This window comes from Brachyhypopomus gauderio, chromosome 21 (genome assembly GCF_052324685.1).
Source record: "Brachyhypopomus gauderio isolate BG-103 chromosome 21, BGAUD_0.2, whole genome shotgun sequence".
In the NCBI taxonomy this organism is placed as follows: domain Eukaryota; kingdom Metazoa; phylum Chordata; class Actinopteri; order Gymnotiformes; family Hypopomidae; genus Brachyhypopomus; species Brachyhypopomus gauderio.
Genome location: NC_135231.1, coordinates 808,143 through 825,814, shown reverse-complemented (window position 1 = coordinate 825,814; position 17,672 = coordinate 808,143). Strand labels below are relative to the sequence as shown.

Here is a 17,672-nt window from a genome sequence, read left to right as displayed (position 1 = left end):
TCGAGGAGGGGAGGGAACGAGGCACAGCGGAGTGCTGTAGCCAATCACGCGCCTCTTACGCACGGTCCCAGCCACAGTGACTCACGCAGCCATAATATCCTCGCAGATTGCAACAGATGGTACCTACTCCTCTAGGCATTTATGAGAGAATGTGGAGGTGTGTGTGTGAGTGTGTGTGTGTGTGTGTGTGTGTGTGTGTGTGTGTGTGTGTGTGTGTGTGTGTGTGTGTGTGTGTGTGTGTGAGAGTGTGTGTGTGTGTGTGTGTGTGTTTTGTGGGTGCAGAAAAGGTAATAGATGGCAAGAAAAATGTGTATATATGTTAGCATGTGGTGTTTCTATACTGTCAAACACACCATGTTCAGTTTCTTTGACTGTATTCATAACTGTACTGCCTACTAACACAGTCTAGGCACTTCTAACACAAACAGGTCTGTCGTCATATTCCCAGGCCTGAGCATGGACCTCTCGCAAGTTCATTCCAAGACTGTGTGGAGAATGTCGAAATGTTTGGAAATAAACCCCACCTGGCCAGGACTCCCCTCCTGGGCTTCTGACGGCTTCATGATACAGTCTGCAAAAGAACTGCCTTGAAGAAAGCTCACTATGAATACTCAGTAAGCTCACTATGAATATTCAGTAAGCTCACTATGAATATTCAGTAAACACGAATACTCAGTAAGTTCACTATGAATACTCAAGCTCACTCTGTATCACTGAGCCCTATCTCACAGTTTAGTTAAAATGCAAGCTGTCTGTTTTCCTGGATGTATAGGAACTTGTGCGCACTCTAGCTAATGGACTGTGGCAATGCCACACCTTGGTCTCTGTGTGCAACGCGGTACATGGTAGTTATAGGCTATATTTTGTAGACTGAGTTAATTAATGAGGGTGTCATGCTGTACCTGTGGCCTTTGCTCCAGCACCATGGACTCTGGTAGAAAGCAGTTGTTGGTCACAAATAAATAAATGAAAAAAGGCAGGAATATGGACTGTGAAGTCAAACATATTACAACAGACTCTGTTGTAATAAAACATCCACTGTGGTACTGTTCAGGTTTTATACTTATGTCAGTTTATGTCAGTTTTGACAGAGATCATTCAAACAAAATAAGAATATAGTCACTGCTATTTTTTATAGCTAGGGAAGGATAGGGAAAGTTGTGTCCAATCAAATAAATGCTTAGGGGCAGAGAGGTACCCTGCAGCTGAGGTTCAGGTGTCTCTTTCATCTGGACTATGACCACAGGCAAGACAGCTGGACAGCCACACTGCCACACCACATGTTCAACAGACACGCACTAACGTGTCTTCTTTTCATGCCTGAGAATTACACATTCTTCCCTCTGCTTGTGAAAAAGCCCAGAAATTCAGCATCACTGGTAAATACAGGCAGATACTTAACTATGTGTGTGTTGCTTTAAGCATCTAATTTCTTTCCCATCTTAATACATTTTAGTCTAATGCACCAGTAATTCCAGTAATACCTGTAATATTCTAGGGCACCAGTAATTCCTGGAGACTAAATGCTAAAATGGGCTTTTCTCCAAGTTCTTTTATAGAAATGAGCACTCTAAGCAGCTCAACACACTTAGTAAAATGATAATAGCTCATTTCCATTAACATGACCTAACACACATCACTTAGTGTGTAACTGGGCACGACTATGAAAACAATGATGGAGGCATAACAGCTGAAGAAAGCACAGTACAGATCCTGGAGGGGGCGGAGCCTGTCCTAAGTCATGCCTAATGGTCTGATTGGAACCACTCCCACAGTGATGGATCTTAATACTGTAAGATATGTCTTACTTAGCTTCATCACAAAACTTTTGTGCAGAGCTGGGCACCTAGCTAATTTTGGGTTTTAGTGATGTAGTCTGCGCTGAGGTCATTAACGTCTAATCTGTCACCAAACAGTGACTTTCCTGTGGAAAAAAAGGTTAAATCTGTCACCAGTGTTTCCTGCTGAAACACAGAACATCCCAGAGCGGATGAGTCACATGTGACTCTGCTCGTCATGACACACTATGGATTGCCCTCTGATTCTCTGCCACCCCCTTAATAAGAGCCACACTACTGTGATTTTCTTTTTATTCAAATATAGTGTCACTAGTATTTTTGTTGCATCAAAATGCTATCAGGCTCTAAAGCAGAGTTCCCCAACCCTGGTTCAAGAGGGGTGGAGTCCAGCACAATTGAGCAATTCTCTAGCTCTCACACATCTTCTAAACCACTGGACATTTCTGGACGACGAAACCACTGATAATTCTGGACGATAGTATGGGACATAATTCTGGACCTTCTAGTACGGCATTGTGCTAGGCCCGCACTAAAGATCATAAAGATTCTGGACTCCATATGCTTGACTCCACAATTTTATCTTTCTTTCATATGTTTTATATTTTTACCTGTGTGTTTAGACAGAAGATTGGCACCTGACTGATTTCCATGTAAGACTGCGTCACCAAACCAACGTGGTCTTGTCGGATGTGATTTTGTTCCTTCTTGACTTGTTTAAAGCTGCAAATCTCTCACAGTTTCCTCCTGTTTTCACGGCCATTTCTCCTCTTTGATCTACTTGTCTGTAACTGTACTTTACTGGCCATGAAAACAGCTCAATATTTTATTAGTCCAAATACGGTCTCAGTCTCTGTAATGTCATTTTCTTATATGACTTATAATAGTAATAATAATAATAATAATAATAATAATACTTCCTGACGCTGGTTGAGCAGATTCAGGCAAAACACTAGCAACAACTTTCCATTTTTTTCTACCACTACTGGTGTCATGCGTTCTTTCTGCCTTACCGCAAACCCACTCGAATTTGACATTTCTTGAAGATGTAGTGGCACCCAGGAGAAGCTCTGAGCCTGCAGGTGTTTATCGTGATGTCAGCGTGTGATCTTATCCTACCTTTGCTTGATTTATCTGTCCTTGTCTTTCTCTTGTCAACAATGACTAGAGGGCTGCATGTAAAAATGGCTACCTATGAGGTGGTTTAAAAGGTCAAATAAACACAGGCATGACTAATGTCAACACAGTTGATGATACAATGCTGGTCAGAAGGTATGAACATGCAAAAGAACAGCACCAATCCATATTTACCTACAAAGATGATTGGTGGCAACTAATTACAGGTTAAATATCCTCTTACATGTAGATAAAAAAAGATGAAAAAATCCATGCAGTCAATGTACAATCAGGATTAGGCAAAGAATGCATACATGAAAGTAATAATAACATCCAAAATTATTGCTTATCCTTTACTTGTCAGCACAGGCACCAGACTGCACATCATTAAACCTTCATCGAAGCTTCATCACAGTTTAATTGGAGCTTCATCAAAGCTTCATCAAACCTTCTTGTAAACTCTCTTTGGGACTGGGGGGGGGGATCATGTGGTGTATCATTGGCGGTATCATGTAGGTTTGTAGGTTCCTAATTTGTGTGACTCTAACATCACACTTATTTTCTGGTCTGTCTAATGGCCACCATGTTTTGTAGCTGTGCTTTTGGCCTTGCATGATAGCATCTTGTCAAGCAGTGGCTTGGCTGTGGTCGGCTGTGTCCTCATTTGCCCTCTGTTAAGTGCTCTAAACTCCTCTCTGCTCTCCTGAGCTCTCTTCCTCAGTCTGCACTTCCAGTAGATTTGAGATTTGGCCTGTCTCGTCTTGATCTGTGCAAACTGGTACAAAACTCTGAGGCATGCAGGAATGTGATGATGATGTGCAAAATAAACCGGTTGCCAAATCACACAATTTAGCCGGCAGGTCCAAAAAGCAAGAAAAGTGGAAAGGTCACAACTGGCCTGAATTTGGGCCTCTCTCTCCTTCTCTCTCTCCTTCTCTCTCTCTGTCTCTCTCTCCTGCATTTACACCCTCCCACACCCATACACCACTTACCAGCATGAGTGCATGTAGACTACAAATGTAATAAGAGGCCTACTTTAATAGTCTCAGATTCACATTTCATCCCAAGATGGTCTTCAGAAATAAAAATCTAATGGGCATTTTGATTTAACCAATAAGACCAATATATTACACCACAAATCAGGAACTGTAATGCTATGCCTTGGTATAATTCCAGATATCTGGTGATGCGTCCGTACAACAAATCTTTGTACAGAACAGGCAACAAATATACCAAGATATAGTCTTCTCTTCTGAGTGCTCACCTTCAACTGCACAGGAGGAACATTTAAACATTTTTCAGACATCAATGAATCCATCATTAATGACACAGTAAAACAAAACCAGAATCTTGCCTAAACATTACTTGTTAGTTCACGTGTGCACACCTTCTGTAGCTCACTGGCTTCCAGTTACAACATGTATCCAATTTAAAATACTAATCACCACATTAAAACCATGCTACAGACTTGCCCATTGCTACACTGCAGATTTCTTAATTCAGACCTTCCTATTATCGTTCGTACAAAACCCAGAACTCAGTCTGAGGCTTCAGTGTCATTGAGTCATAGCTACCAAACTCTGGAGAGCATTACCTCAACAGTTCAAACTTCAGGTACTTTTTTTTCATCAAAACGTAAATCGCAATTGTTAACTCAGTGTTATTCTACTTGCTACAGCTTTTACTGCTTCTCCTGATATTGTTAATTGCTTTTGTTTTAAAAAAGTATTAAAAGCATCTTGAAATTTGCTTTATAAAAAATGATAGTAATATTGATATATTAATATAATAATAATAATAATAAGAAGAAGAAGAAGAAGAACAATATTAATAATAACTGTTGCTGTTGTTGTTGTTGTTGTTGTTGTTGATTGAACTAAAGAAGAGGCTGCAGCATGACACCGTGGTTGAAACATAGCTGACAAACAGCAGTGAATCAGTAAGGGTTCACGCATTTATTTTTATAATTACATAACCGCCAGTAAGAAATACTGCCTAAAAGTTTCAGAATGTTGCACAACAGCCATCATCATCATCATCATCATCATCATCTTCAACGCCTCTTTCTTTCTCCATCTCTCACACACATTCACACTTACGCACACACTTATGCAAACACGCGCGCGCACACAGATACACACTCAGACTCTGCCACGAGTGAGCAGATTTTGGGAAATGTTTGCGTGTAAAAACAGATCCAGGCCATATACCGAGCCATAAATTACGGTTCATTTTGGTTAAAGCAATTGGATTAGACCAGTCGTGCGCTGGTCCACAATCGTTCATTTATTTATTACATTTATCTGACAGGACTACTGCCGAAGCCCTGTCCATAACTTTTATCGAAGCCTCAAAATAAAACTACAACTTTTGTGAGTGTTTCCTATTAAGAGGGTTCTTTGTCTAAAAGCGCGACCTGAGAAGAAACAGCCCACAGACATCCTGCGCTGATGGAGCTGATACAGGCGCGCAGAACAGGGTGACATCATACCTTTAAAATCCGAAGGCGCGGTCGCCGGTATAACGTCAGCCTTTCACAGAAATGCGCTCACTTGGTTGGAAAAGGATCCCCCCTCCTCTTTGATACTTTACCAATTAAGGCTCTTGCATTAGGGACACGAAGGAGAGAAAGAGATAGAAAAGGCCAAGGGGTGTCACTAGTGTTCTTTCTGGAGTTCACCGAACTAGCATTTCCCCCAGGGAGGCTCTGTCGGTCCGGGAGGGAGGGACACGGAGATAGTACATTTTTCTCTGTGCTACGCGCAAATTCATAAAGGATACAGAAGAAGAAGGTACCCTTTTGAAGGCAATTTGCAAATCAACAAAAAGTGTAAGAAAGTTCTCCCTTCCATATTTATCTTATAGTAATATGTAACTTTGTGCAACTCAAGCTGTCTGCGAGCGGAGCTATGCAATTACAGTGCGTTGGTGGTTGTAAAGCAATTAGAGGTACTTTCACGTATCGGTATGATTCACCGCTTGTATTGTTTTCATTAAATATAACTAAATTAACAAGGTTGAGACAGCGGCTGGACCACGGTTAAGTTAAATTGTGAGCTGTTACTGTACAGTCGGACTTTGGGGGACTGAGTGTGTTTTAAATTCAGGTCCAAGTTTGTTTAGGGGTTATACGCCAGGGTTGCCAAGTATTTGTCATCGTCTGTTCGTGGTTTTGAAAACATGATTTATATTTAGACAAACTAAGCGGAACAACGGATTATAGGAATGATGTTCCGACTGGCACATCTCAGCCAGTTCAGATGTCTATAGCAGTGAAACCTGTTCTATCTTTTAACCTTTACTTTTGACCATTGAATAAAATGAAATGCATATCACTGTAGGCCTACCAAATGAAAGCAAGTGTCTGAACCACAGCAGATAACATGCGCTTAAACTGGTTTTGTCCTCCGCTTGTGCTGTGCTTTATGCAGTTCTGGATCACCTCACACTGACTAGCGTTCCTGTTCTTGAAAGTGGCCTTTGCTTTGACTTGTGTAAAGCACTGACATACACAAATCATCTGGCACTACACAGGAGTTTACACGCGTCAGCCGCGTAATCTAATTAAAGGCTCCTCACCAAATAAGGGAAAATATGGGAAAGGTCCGCTCTGTGTCCAGCCACTGATGTGAAAGTGGAGTGCGCCCCCCTAAGTTCATTCGGAATTACGCACTGGAAACTGCTCACCTGAGTGGACTTCGACGACAGCTACAGCACCAACGAGGTTAAGGAATGCACCAAGCAAACAACCTGTAGTTTATATATAGGTATGGCCTTTTACGTGGGCTGCGATTCAGTTAATCGAGCAGATACAATCAATACTCTACGTTTAACGATTCGCGCAATAATATGCTATTTGTTACGAAGTGGTTTGAGTTTGGTTTATTTGTAAGATCTTTTTGAAATACATATCCTCGAAGTAATCTCGGAAGCAGCGAGGCAGCCATAATGTTAGTGGGCTGCAATCTGTGTTTTTCATTTCTTCCGTCGAGATAGCGCGCTTTGTGGTCAACAGTATGTGGGTTAACCAAACAGCTCTCTTCCGTTCCGAGCAGCGCAGGCGCGGCTTACAGGAGGGTGCCATGCGCACGCGAGGCGCTGCAGCAGCACGCACCCTGAACAAATGTCTTTGCTCATGATGTGATAGCTGTGGTTTTTCTTTTTTTCAGATACGACCTTATATCACCTCTTTAGCATCACTGCTTATTGTGGAAAATTTAAAAAACACAGTTTTACAACAGGACATTTTAAGATATACTACGACTAAATAAACATTGAGATAATATGACGAGGCACAACGAATATATTAAGATAAATACCCTTTCTGTAAAGCTTCTCGGTATACTCCTTTTAGGACTGTATCTTGTTTATGGACTGTATAATGAAGTTGACTTCTGGTGTGATTTACCGGACTTCATCACTTATTCCCATTTATTTATTAATTCTTACATCCTGCAGATGGCGCCAAATACAAAATGAGTTTGTCGTGATAACGGACAAGAATATGTGGCTTGTTTTGTTTCTATAGTGTTTCTGGACATGTATTACGTTTATATTGAGTTTCGAATACAAAACTGAGGAGCATTATGAATCACCAACTTATCTTAATGTTCACATTAGGTGTTAAACTAATTTGCCCATGTCCTCGTTTTGACTTGTAGGCGTCTGTGTGCATACGCGTGTGTGCAAACAAGAGAGAGAGAGAGAGACAGACAGACAGACAGACAGAGACAGAGACAGACAGATGTAGACAGACAGGACAGGACAGGACTGTGGTTACTGTGGTTTTGTTATGGTGTGGTTTATTTAGGGGTCAGGGGGCATCAGTGGTTAGATGGTAGGCATTCCTTACATTCTCGAGTGGAGGCAAATTCAGAAAAAAAGGCCAAAGGAAAACATTCTTTATGACCGGTGTCCTCCATGCAGTATTGGCTTAGTTGCCTTATTTAGTAAAAGGCTAAATTAATGCATCAGAGCTGTTTGCTAAATTGCTCCCACTTAATAAATACAAGCAGGATACATATTCTGCCAATAACCTTATGATGTGATATTCCATAGATATTTAAGATAACCACATTTACATTTCCTCATCATCCATTGTTCGTTTTTCCTCTATGTGAGGGGGAATCTAGACTTCTAGACACTAGACATCTAGACACTCCTCCATATGTATACACAATTGGACATACGTCAACAGATGAATGTTTCATATTCATTTCAGAGCATCTTTTATTTGTGATGACATCACTGAAATGTTTCCCAGAAACTCCAGATGATGACAGATAAACTCTCAAATATGAATAAAGTCGTGTAAACATAAATGCTATTCATATTTATTTTACGAATAAAAAATGAAATCCAGAAAAACTGGCTGAAAAATTGCCTGTTTTGGTGATACCCTTTTTAAAGAAAGGAAATTGGCTGGCTATGTTGCCAACCTCATTAACGCATAAACTGTCACTTACATTCCTTGTCCACAAAGAGTAACGACCTCCCCCCCTTTTTAAACATCAATGTAACGTAATCAAGGTTTGCACGTTCATTTCATTTTCCAATCAGTACCACCTCTTTATTAGAAACGAAACCTTTAATTTTGTCACGTGCTGAATAACAAACCACATTATAAAATAACTTTTAATATGTAACTTTCCCTGATATTTCTTCACTTCGTGCACCTTATTTGTTTATTTCTATTTTTTGTAGTTCAAGAACATTACAAAGACGAGTCCGATAATTCAAGACTCCACCCTAAAAGCGAGACGGCGAACTAGCGAGGGAGCCCAGAGTCAATAAGAATGAGTCAACTCGCACGCCTCCACCAGTCGAGCGCTGGCTCTCCCGTATCCAACGCCTCTCTCTCCCCGGATAAGGACGCAGACATGCCCGCTACGGAGAAAGATCTGGCTGAAGACGCACCATGGAAAAAGATCCAGCAAAACACATTTACTCGGTGGTGCAACGAACATCTGAAATGTGTGAATAAGCGTATAGCGAACCTGCAGACGGACCTGAGCGATGGGCTCCGGCTGATCGGGCTGCTTGAGGTGCTCAGCCAGAAGAAGATGTTCCGTAAGTACAACCAGCGGCCCACGTTCAGGCAGATGCAGCTGGAGAACGTCTCTGTGGCTCTGGAGTTCCTCGACAAGGAGAACATTAAACTGGTCTCGATAGGTATGTGAATCTCATTTTCTCTCACAGTATAGTTTTCTCATCTCAGCTTTATAACTGATCCCAGGATGTTTTCTCAACAGTGTCTTAAACTTTCGGAGCAAGTAACTTTTTTTTAAAGTGTTTTGCTGTCTGACTGTCTTCTTGCATCTCTTTCTCTCTCGATGAAGTCCACGAATGTGAATTTTAAAATTGGGTCAGTTTTTAGAAACGTAGTGATGTCTAGGTTTTCTAGAACACGCTCCTATTGATGAACTTGGGAACGAAAAGCCAAGTTAGGCCACACTACCAGGCAAGAGTTCTGGACAATTGGGCCTAGTTGGAAGCCACGAATATGTATAGTTGTCGACTTCGATTATCCGATGTGACTTAATGCTGTAGTATCTTACTACAGCCAGCACTTGGCTCGGAATGTACTTGAATGTATTTGTAAGCGAGATCATTCTGATTATCTTGCTGTGATAAGAAACTTTAACCTGTAACGATAAACTTTTTTAGCCCAAAGCACTTTTAGGGGTCGTGCCCGACGTTTTATTATTAATTTTATTTGTTGACTCGATCGATGACTTGACCCTGTTGATTTTAACGTTTTGGAACACCGCGAGTATTTTTGTATCTGCAACAAACAAGTTCTGCCAAACGTTGAACGTCCGCGAGGAGGGTGGGGAGTTAATCCTGTCATTGAATGTTTGCATCATCCCAAACTTTTCCATAGTTCCAGGCCCCTCTTTTCACCGGTTTCTTATTTGAAGAAAGATTTTATAGCGTTTCATTGATCAAATCATGCGTGCTGTGGCAAACAAAACTCCTTAAATGGCTTCTGTCTAGGTCTTGTCTCCACTTGTTTAATTAGATGCACGCCTTGCGTGTTTCTTACAAAACATCCAGGACAGGGCATGCCTGTCTTCCTTGCCGAATTCACCACACACCATAGTTGGACTTTTATGAAACCCACAGTGATTTCTTAGACATGTCCACTATGGGCAAGGTGGAGTGGGTGAGATTAGGTCATGGTGGCTAATTTAAGTAAATCCCATTGATAAACGGGCTAAACCCGCTTTTGCGGCCTAAACGTGGTTATCAGTTTACATTCTGTCCTTGGTGAATGTTTCAGGAACACTGGTGTGTTTTGTCTTTGTAAAACGTTTTCAACCTACAACATTTGCAAAGTAGGACTGCTAAAGGAACTAACAGTTTAAATTTGATTTAAATGTACAGGGTGTTCAACTACCCAGCTGCCTTAATAGTGCCAGAGCTACTGGAAAGCACACGTACCATTGAGACATTGGCACGGACTCGTCCTCTGTTGTCCTGTTTTGATTTCATATCCAGTTTTTCGTAAACCACCGCTGTCTCATTTCACTCTTGTCCGTACTTCAAACAGTGTACTAGTCTACTGTATCTGGTTAAACATGTTGGGGTCCCATAGACCTAGGGGGGTGCCCAGTGCCCAGTGGTTGTTGGGGTCCCATAGACCTAGGGGAGTGCCCAGTGGTTGTTGGGGTCCCATAGACCTAGGGGGTTGCCCAGTGCCCAGTGGTTGGTTTGTCAGGTATGTACATACCTGTTCCTGTATAGCCAGATTCCCTGCAGGCCCTGGAGTGATGAAGGAAACACTTTGATAAGTGTTGCAATCCAAGAAAGCACATCTGTGGCAGGATATTGGGCACTAAAACCTCAGGTGATTCAGTGTAACACTTTTGTGTCTGCTTGTGTTTATCGTAGTAAGAGACAGATGGAGGAAGCTCGTTTGATTCAGCTACTTGACTCTGCCTGGCTTTCACACGCACTGACCCGGGACTTGAGTCATGGGGGTTCATATGTGTGGCTTGTGCTGCAGTCTTCCTCATCGATGAGCTGACTGCTGTCTGTGCTGTAGTGATGGCGAGCAGTGGCCTGAATTTTGCCCTGTGTATTTTACTTGTTCTAACGTGAATCCAAGTTGATCCTCTTTGCGAGCCCCTAAAGAGCTCCATTTAGGTCCTGCTGCTAGTTACTCTACTGTCACAGATGTAACACTGATGTGTTCTTTCACAGCTAGGATAAGGCATGTCCATCTTTCCATCAATCTTACTGAATCTGTGTGTGCACACCTGCTGGAGACATGACTTCAGGTCATAGTTAGGGAGAAATGCCCTCCGTCTTGAGCAGTCATGTCTGGGTGTGGCTGTGTGATTATGCTGTCTGTTGTGGAGTTGCTTAATCTACATGCCTGGACCTTATTGCATAGCTCTCAGGATAGAACTTGACTCAGGGTTGCTGCTGAAGTCGAGCTTTTTGAAGAGTCCTAAGCTTACACATTTAACCATTAATGGAACGCCAACCTTGTCAACGAAGCAAATATAATGGTGTGGACCTTAAGATGCCCTTAAGTTTCCCTGCAATGGTTGCAGGCATCAGTGACTATAAAGATTACTGGTGTGCACAGGTGTAACACTGTTTTACTTGGCTTGTTTGCAAATCAGGTCCTGAGTCAAAAGGCCCATTAAACATATTGAGGATGGTGGGTGGTGGTAGAGGTTAATCACTGGCTTTGCAAAATACAAGTTCTGTTTCACACCCCACCAGTGTATGAAATGGTATTTGCTGAACTTGTTTGCCCCATTACAACAGTACATCTGGATTTAGGATGAGGTGATGTGTGGGTGGCTTTATTGACTACAGAGAGTACTCTGCTTTAGGGCTGTTGCAAAGATGCCTGTTCCACCCTCATAAGGCACAGCACCTTAAGCACACTTAAAATGAGACCTAAGAAATGAACAGTATTGCTCCTGGAGACGATCTTTAGGATTATAAAAGGATTTATATTCAAGACTAGCTTATATTCAACACCTTGCTCTGACCTTTGCTTACGCCATCTGTGTTACATTAATTCTTGCTCTTCTGCTTTTTGTTAATGTCTTTTATTGGGATTTTTAACTCTATGCCAACGCTATAGCCTGGTTGAGCATTTGGGTCCAGTTTTGAAGACGTACATGTTTATCTTTAGATTGTTAACTCCTATCATTCTCCGTGCTCCTGCCACGCAGAGTGGCTATTGGTTGCAGCCTGTGGAGGAACCAGAGGTTCCTCGGCTAACGCCAGGATTTCCTGTTCCTTCCCAACCCTTGTGTGAGGACTGGTGTGGTGCTGGAGCTTTATGTAACTAGAAAGGTTGGTGTAACGTGGAGCAATGCAGTGTGTTTAAGAGGAGGAGCAGGTAATTGGTATAGCGGATCTGGCATAGTGACTTTTTTTTTTTTTTTTCTTTTTTTCTTTTTCTCTCCTTCTCTCCCCTCTCTCTCATGCCGGCGATAGAGAACTGGGTGGGTGTGGGGGTGCATTAAGAGAAGGTCACCCTGTGCCAACCACGATGGAAAGTACCTGGTAGAAGCGTGCACAGACACTTTCATCCATGTTTCATCTCAGACTTTTTTTTTTATGGATGTGGTCAGGCTTAGAACAGGAGTACAGAATTTGTCTTGGTGACTCATTCAGCAGTTGCATTTTTATGTGCAACTGATTTAATTTTTTTTCTTTTTATTTATTTTATATATATATATATATATATATATATATATATATATATATATATATATATATATATATATATATATATATATATATATATATATATTACACACTATACTCTATTTAAAAAAGAGTAGTGTGATTCACCAGCATTTCTCAATGTTTGGAAAGCCTTACAAAGACCCACACCGATGGACAGAAGTGGTTTCAGAACTGTTGTTCAGGTGATGGTAGTTTTCACCTGTTCTGCTGGGACTACAGGACTCCTGAGTCCCAGGTCAGCAGATACGAGTGACTTCAGTTTGTGAGGCTAACTGAGTGAAGGTGTGCTGCAGAGTGATGGTGAGCCTGACTGGTCGGTGGCTCTTTCCCATCAGGTTTGTGTGCTGTTGTGCAGATTAATAACATGGGAGTAAGTGTTCCCTGGGAACACTGGTGTGTGTTTGGCAAAACCATTGCTTAGTCCTCCTAGACTGTAGCATCTGTACACGTTTACAGCAGTGTTGCTGATATGGGTCCTGGTTTATTGCAGCTGTATGTATTGGAGATGGTATGGGGTGACGTTTTTGGGTTTGGTGGTGTTCTCCCCATGTCCCGTGCTTCTATGCCACCAAAAGTGACATCTGACATCTGATTACCTGCTGGGTTCAGTGGACGGAGACTAAAATTACGACACACTGGCTGCTGATTGAGTTGGAATGTATAGCTGCACAAATGGGACATGTTCAGATTAGCTGGCTTCCTTTTAAATTGGATACACACAAGCACCTACTCATCGCTCGTGTGTGTGTGTGTGTGTGTGTGTGTGTGTGTGTGTGTGTGTGTGTGTGTGTGTGTGTGTGTTGATGGAACTTTGCTCCATCCAGCCACAGAACACTAGGAGCCAAACTACGATCCACACTGTCAATATGGGGTTTTACAAAAGGCCAAACACAGCAGTTTTCAGTGTTCTATGCTGCCTTTTTTTCCCTCCTCCTTCCCCCTCTTTAACTCTGCCTTTCTCTCCCTCCCACCATCTCTCCCTCCTTCTCTCCCCCTCTCTGTGTAATCAGACACCTCTATGCAGGGAAATGGGTGGCCTGCCAGGATCAAGTTTGCTTCTGCCCTTTTAAGGCTAAAAAACCAGGGGGGAATGCTTCCAAAAGAGAGGGAGGCAGTCGGGGGCAGGGAGAGGGAGGGGGCAGGGAGAGGGAGGGGGCAGGGAGAGGGAGGGGGCAGGGAGAGGGAGGGGGCAGGGAGAGGGAGGGAGTCAGGAGAAGGAGGGACATCTGGAAGCGGCAGAAAGGAAAGAAAGAGGAAGTTTGCTTGTGGATATCTCGTTCTCTAAAGCGCCTGTTGGACAAGCTAGGTTTTGAAAAAGGCTTTCCTGTGTGGCAATGTGGCACTTTGTGGCGTTCCTGTGCTGTATAGTTCTGCTGAGGGGTTAGGGTTACCCCCACACCCCCTCCCCCCACCCTGAAGCAACTGTTGCATTCGCAAGCAGTCCTAGACCATGCTGGCAGACATCCTCTTTTATATTCCTTTAATTCAGTTTGAGGCTCTGTTTAATTGTACACTGTACGTACACACACACACTTCTCCATTCAGGATTGTGTGTGCCCTGTTTCTTTGTCCAAACCAGAGGCCCAGACTGCATGATAAGACCCTACAGGAATGCGGGCAATTTCCTGAGGCTTTCCCCGTCAGCCAAGTTGTTAGCACTACTGCCCCCTCACTGAGCTTTAATTGGGCCTCCAATAATTGTTGCCCTGAACATTAGCACAGACAACAGTAGTAGCCTGCTCCGAGTCAGAGATGACCTTCGCCAGAATGGATGTGCCCGTTTGGTCTCCTGATGTGATCTGGTGTGGTGGGGTGGGCCCAGACCCCCTAGGCACCATGTAATGCATTTGCTGTGGTTCACGTCATGGTGCATCAGAGGTCTGGGTGAGGGGTCAGAGTTGAACAGTGATGTCAGGCACTGTAGTCGTTTAGGAGGTCCAGAGAGACGGTGAGTCATGGGAATATGTCCCAAGGAATATCTGTGCTCATATCCAGAAGTGATGAGTCAGCCTTCTGAAATAGCTCTGCCAGAATGGCCAACCTTCTTACCCCCCCCCCCCCCCCCCCCCCCCCCCCCACGTCTGATGGCCAACCCAGACTATCCATGTCCAAAAAAGGTCTGAGACTGGCGTGGTGGCAGTGCTGCTGTATAGATTCCAGTCATGTTTCGTATGTTTGCTTCTGTGATGTACGTCACTAGGCCCCTGGCCCTTGACAACAAAACAAATGCTACTAAAACAGTAGCCTCCCTCCTATACACCCCCCCCCCCACACACACACACACCACACACATAGTTTACTTCCTCAAAATATGTAATGTCATCTGTCAGAGAAGAGGTGACCAACATGCCTAGGTCTTTGACTGTCCCTGTACTGAATATCACCAGTCACTGGCTTGTCCGCAGTGCCTCAGAGACCAAAGTGTGTACTGGTACTGCTGTACCCCTTGTGTAAGTCTTACCCCCTGCCTGAGCCAGTGAGCTCTGCTTAAGCCTAGCAAACATGCCTGCGGGTGACCAGAATCCATCAACCATTAAAAAATGTGGCGTTGGGTAACTGCGGTGGTGCGTTTGCAGTTGTTGCCCCAGCTGTGCCCCCGACCCGGGGTTTGCACCTACATGCACGGCATGCAGCAGAGCGCGGCCAAGGGGCGAGCGCCACACCCTCCCCACCCTGCAGCTCAGCATGCCCCCTGGGCCCTCCAGCAAGCTCCAGCCTGCCCTGCCACCCCCACCCCAACCGCTGCCTCCACCCCCACCTTCACCCTCTGTCATTTGTGCAAGGCTGCCTGCAGATGCATTTTCACATGCATGTGTAGTCATGGTGACTGTCATGAGGGTGTGGTGTTGCACCCATACACCCCCACACCCTTCTCACCGCAGCCTGACCTTCACGGTGTGACTAGATAAGAGTAGGCTAGTCACATATCAGATTTGTAGGTTAGGTACCCATCCCCGTTCCCAGGGCTTGAAGGATAACTACCCCTCCTTACGGTTTAAATTCCTAAATTGTGGCCTAAAATTCCAGGCGTCTTCAGTCTGGAGGGAAAATGGTTTAGAGTTCAGTAGGTTTTTTGACAGAAGCCAGAGAATTTTTATTTTCTATTTTGTTAGTGGGTTGGGGTAGAGGGTTTGTAGAGTGTTTTTAAATGAGAGGCTTGTTGAAAAGGAAATTGCACATGTTTCACATGGCACAAAAGGCCAAGTGGAGTGAGGGTCATGAGCAGCATAAATTGTTGCGCAAGATTTCAAAATATACAGTGAGGTTTAGGTTTCTATTTAAGGCGGATTCTTGGAAATCTAAGGCTGGGTGATGCTGACCAATCTCTGCTCACAAAAGCAGTGGGTCGGTGCTATGGGAATGTCCAAAACCCTCCTGCACGCCTGCGCAAATGTCCTCCACGTCTGAATTCCAAAAAGATGATTCACTCGTTCATCCCTTGTTTGCTCCGAGAGGGAGTGGCCATGTCGTGTTGAAAAATGTCTCGTCCGTGGAGAATTGAAGTCTATCCTCGGTGGACCGCGCTTCAGTTAGAACAGGAAGAGCTCTCGACACTCCACCCTGAGTGCATGCTGTAACAGCCTGTAATCGCCAAGGGTTATCTACATCCTCCTCTTGTCGACTAAACTCTCGCCAAGATCCGTGCGCGCTCTGCTGCAGGGGACGTCCACGTGGTGGTGGTGGTGGAGGGGTTGAACCAGTGTAATCTCAGGCTTTCATGACCCGCCATGCAAGCGCTTGTGACTCGGAGCATTGCTACTCAACCACACAGCCGGATGGGCGTGTGCCGTTGCGGAGTGCTGAGGTAAATGGGGAAGTGCGAGTGGTGCTGTTTCCACAGCTGGACCTCACTGGGTTTAAGCCGTGCATCAGGGTGGAGTAGGTAGGAGTTGTGGTCCGCCTCTGCTGGACCGTAGGCCTGGTTATGGGTCGATCTCTTGCGCATGCTCTGCTCTGTGAGGTCTCCTACTGGGGGAGGAAAGGGGATTTGCCTAAAGATGGGAGGGTACCAATGAACCCCACCACATAATTCGCCACTTTCTGCCCGTGTGTTTATTTAAAAAAATGCTTGCTGAATGTAGAATAGTTTGATACAGATCTACATTTTTTGGAAACGATGGTCAATTTTCATTGTTCAACAGCTGAAACATTTTCCATCAAAATAAATTATGCTGCCTTATAAAGTGAGAATTTAATCTGTGCAAAAAGCCCCAAGATGGTGGAGGAACATTTACTAGCGTCCCTCAACACTCATTTCTGTCTCAGATCTCCTGTCTGATGTTTCTACTCCCATGGCTTTCCCTCTGCTTCCTCTTACTCCCTCACTGTGTCTCCTTACCCTACAGACAGCAAGGCCATTGTGGATGGGAACCTCAAGCTCATCCTGGGCCTGATATGGACCCTTATCCTGCACTACTCCATCTCCATGCCCATGTGGGACGAGGAGGAAGACACAGACGATGCCAAGCAGAAGACGCCCAAGCAGAGGCTCCTGGGCTGGATCCAGAACAAGCTGCCCGAGCTGCCCATCACCAACTTCAGCCGCGACTGGCAGTCGGGCAAGGCCCTGGGAGCTCTGGTGGACAGCTGTGCTCCAGGTAAGGGCCTTGGTCACCAAGCTGAACTGGAGGGGAGTAGAGGAGGGAGTTGATCTCTAGCCTACAGCCACCTGGCCACCTGGTGATGGGGGCCTGTGGTCTCTCTACGTTTTGGGCATGTTGGCACTTGGAGCATTTTGAAGGACATTGCTGCAGCCATGTGCTGGTCAACATGGCCAGAGAAATCGCAAATTTAAGAGAACTAATGCATTTTTGAATGTTGAGTTTTGAACAGCATTCGTGTGTGGTGGGTTGTTGGATGTTTAATCAAGGCCATCAAGAGCTGAAAAGTTGGATTTTTATTCTTAGCTTTTTGCCACCTCTGACCTGATGTTCATAGAGGGCTTACTCTAAACCAGGGGTCACCAACGTGGTGCCCGCGGGCACCATGTCGCCCGCGAGGACGTTATGAGTCGCCCGCGGGCTCGTTTTAAAAACAGCT

General features: G+C 44.2%; 1 protein-coding gene across 4 annotated transcripts in view; it reads left to right on the top strand.

Annotated features, from left to right (window-relative positions):
• Nucleotides 1-5,559: 5,559 nt before the first annotated feature.
• Nucleotides 5,560-17,672, top strand: part of flna (filamin A, alpha (actin binding protein 280)) — a 29,877-nt gene continuing 17,764 nt past the window's right edge. For 2 of the 4 annotated variants that reach the window (XM_076983812.1, XM_076983811.1), the window contains exons 1-3: nt 5,560-5,742; nt 8,616-9,083; nt 16,979-17,230. In XM_076983812.1, the coding sequence (XP_076839927.1) occupies nt 8,708-9,083; nt 16,979-17,230 (628 nt within the window). In that variant the 5' untranslated portion in view covers nt 5,560-5,742; nt 8,616-8,707. The remainder of the gene's footprint in view (nt 5,743-8,615; nt 9,084-16,978; nt 17,231-17,672) is intronic. The other 2 variants (XM_076983810.1, XM_076983809.1) reach the window with 1 other exon arrangement.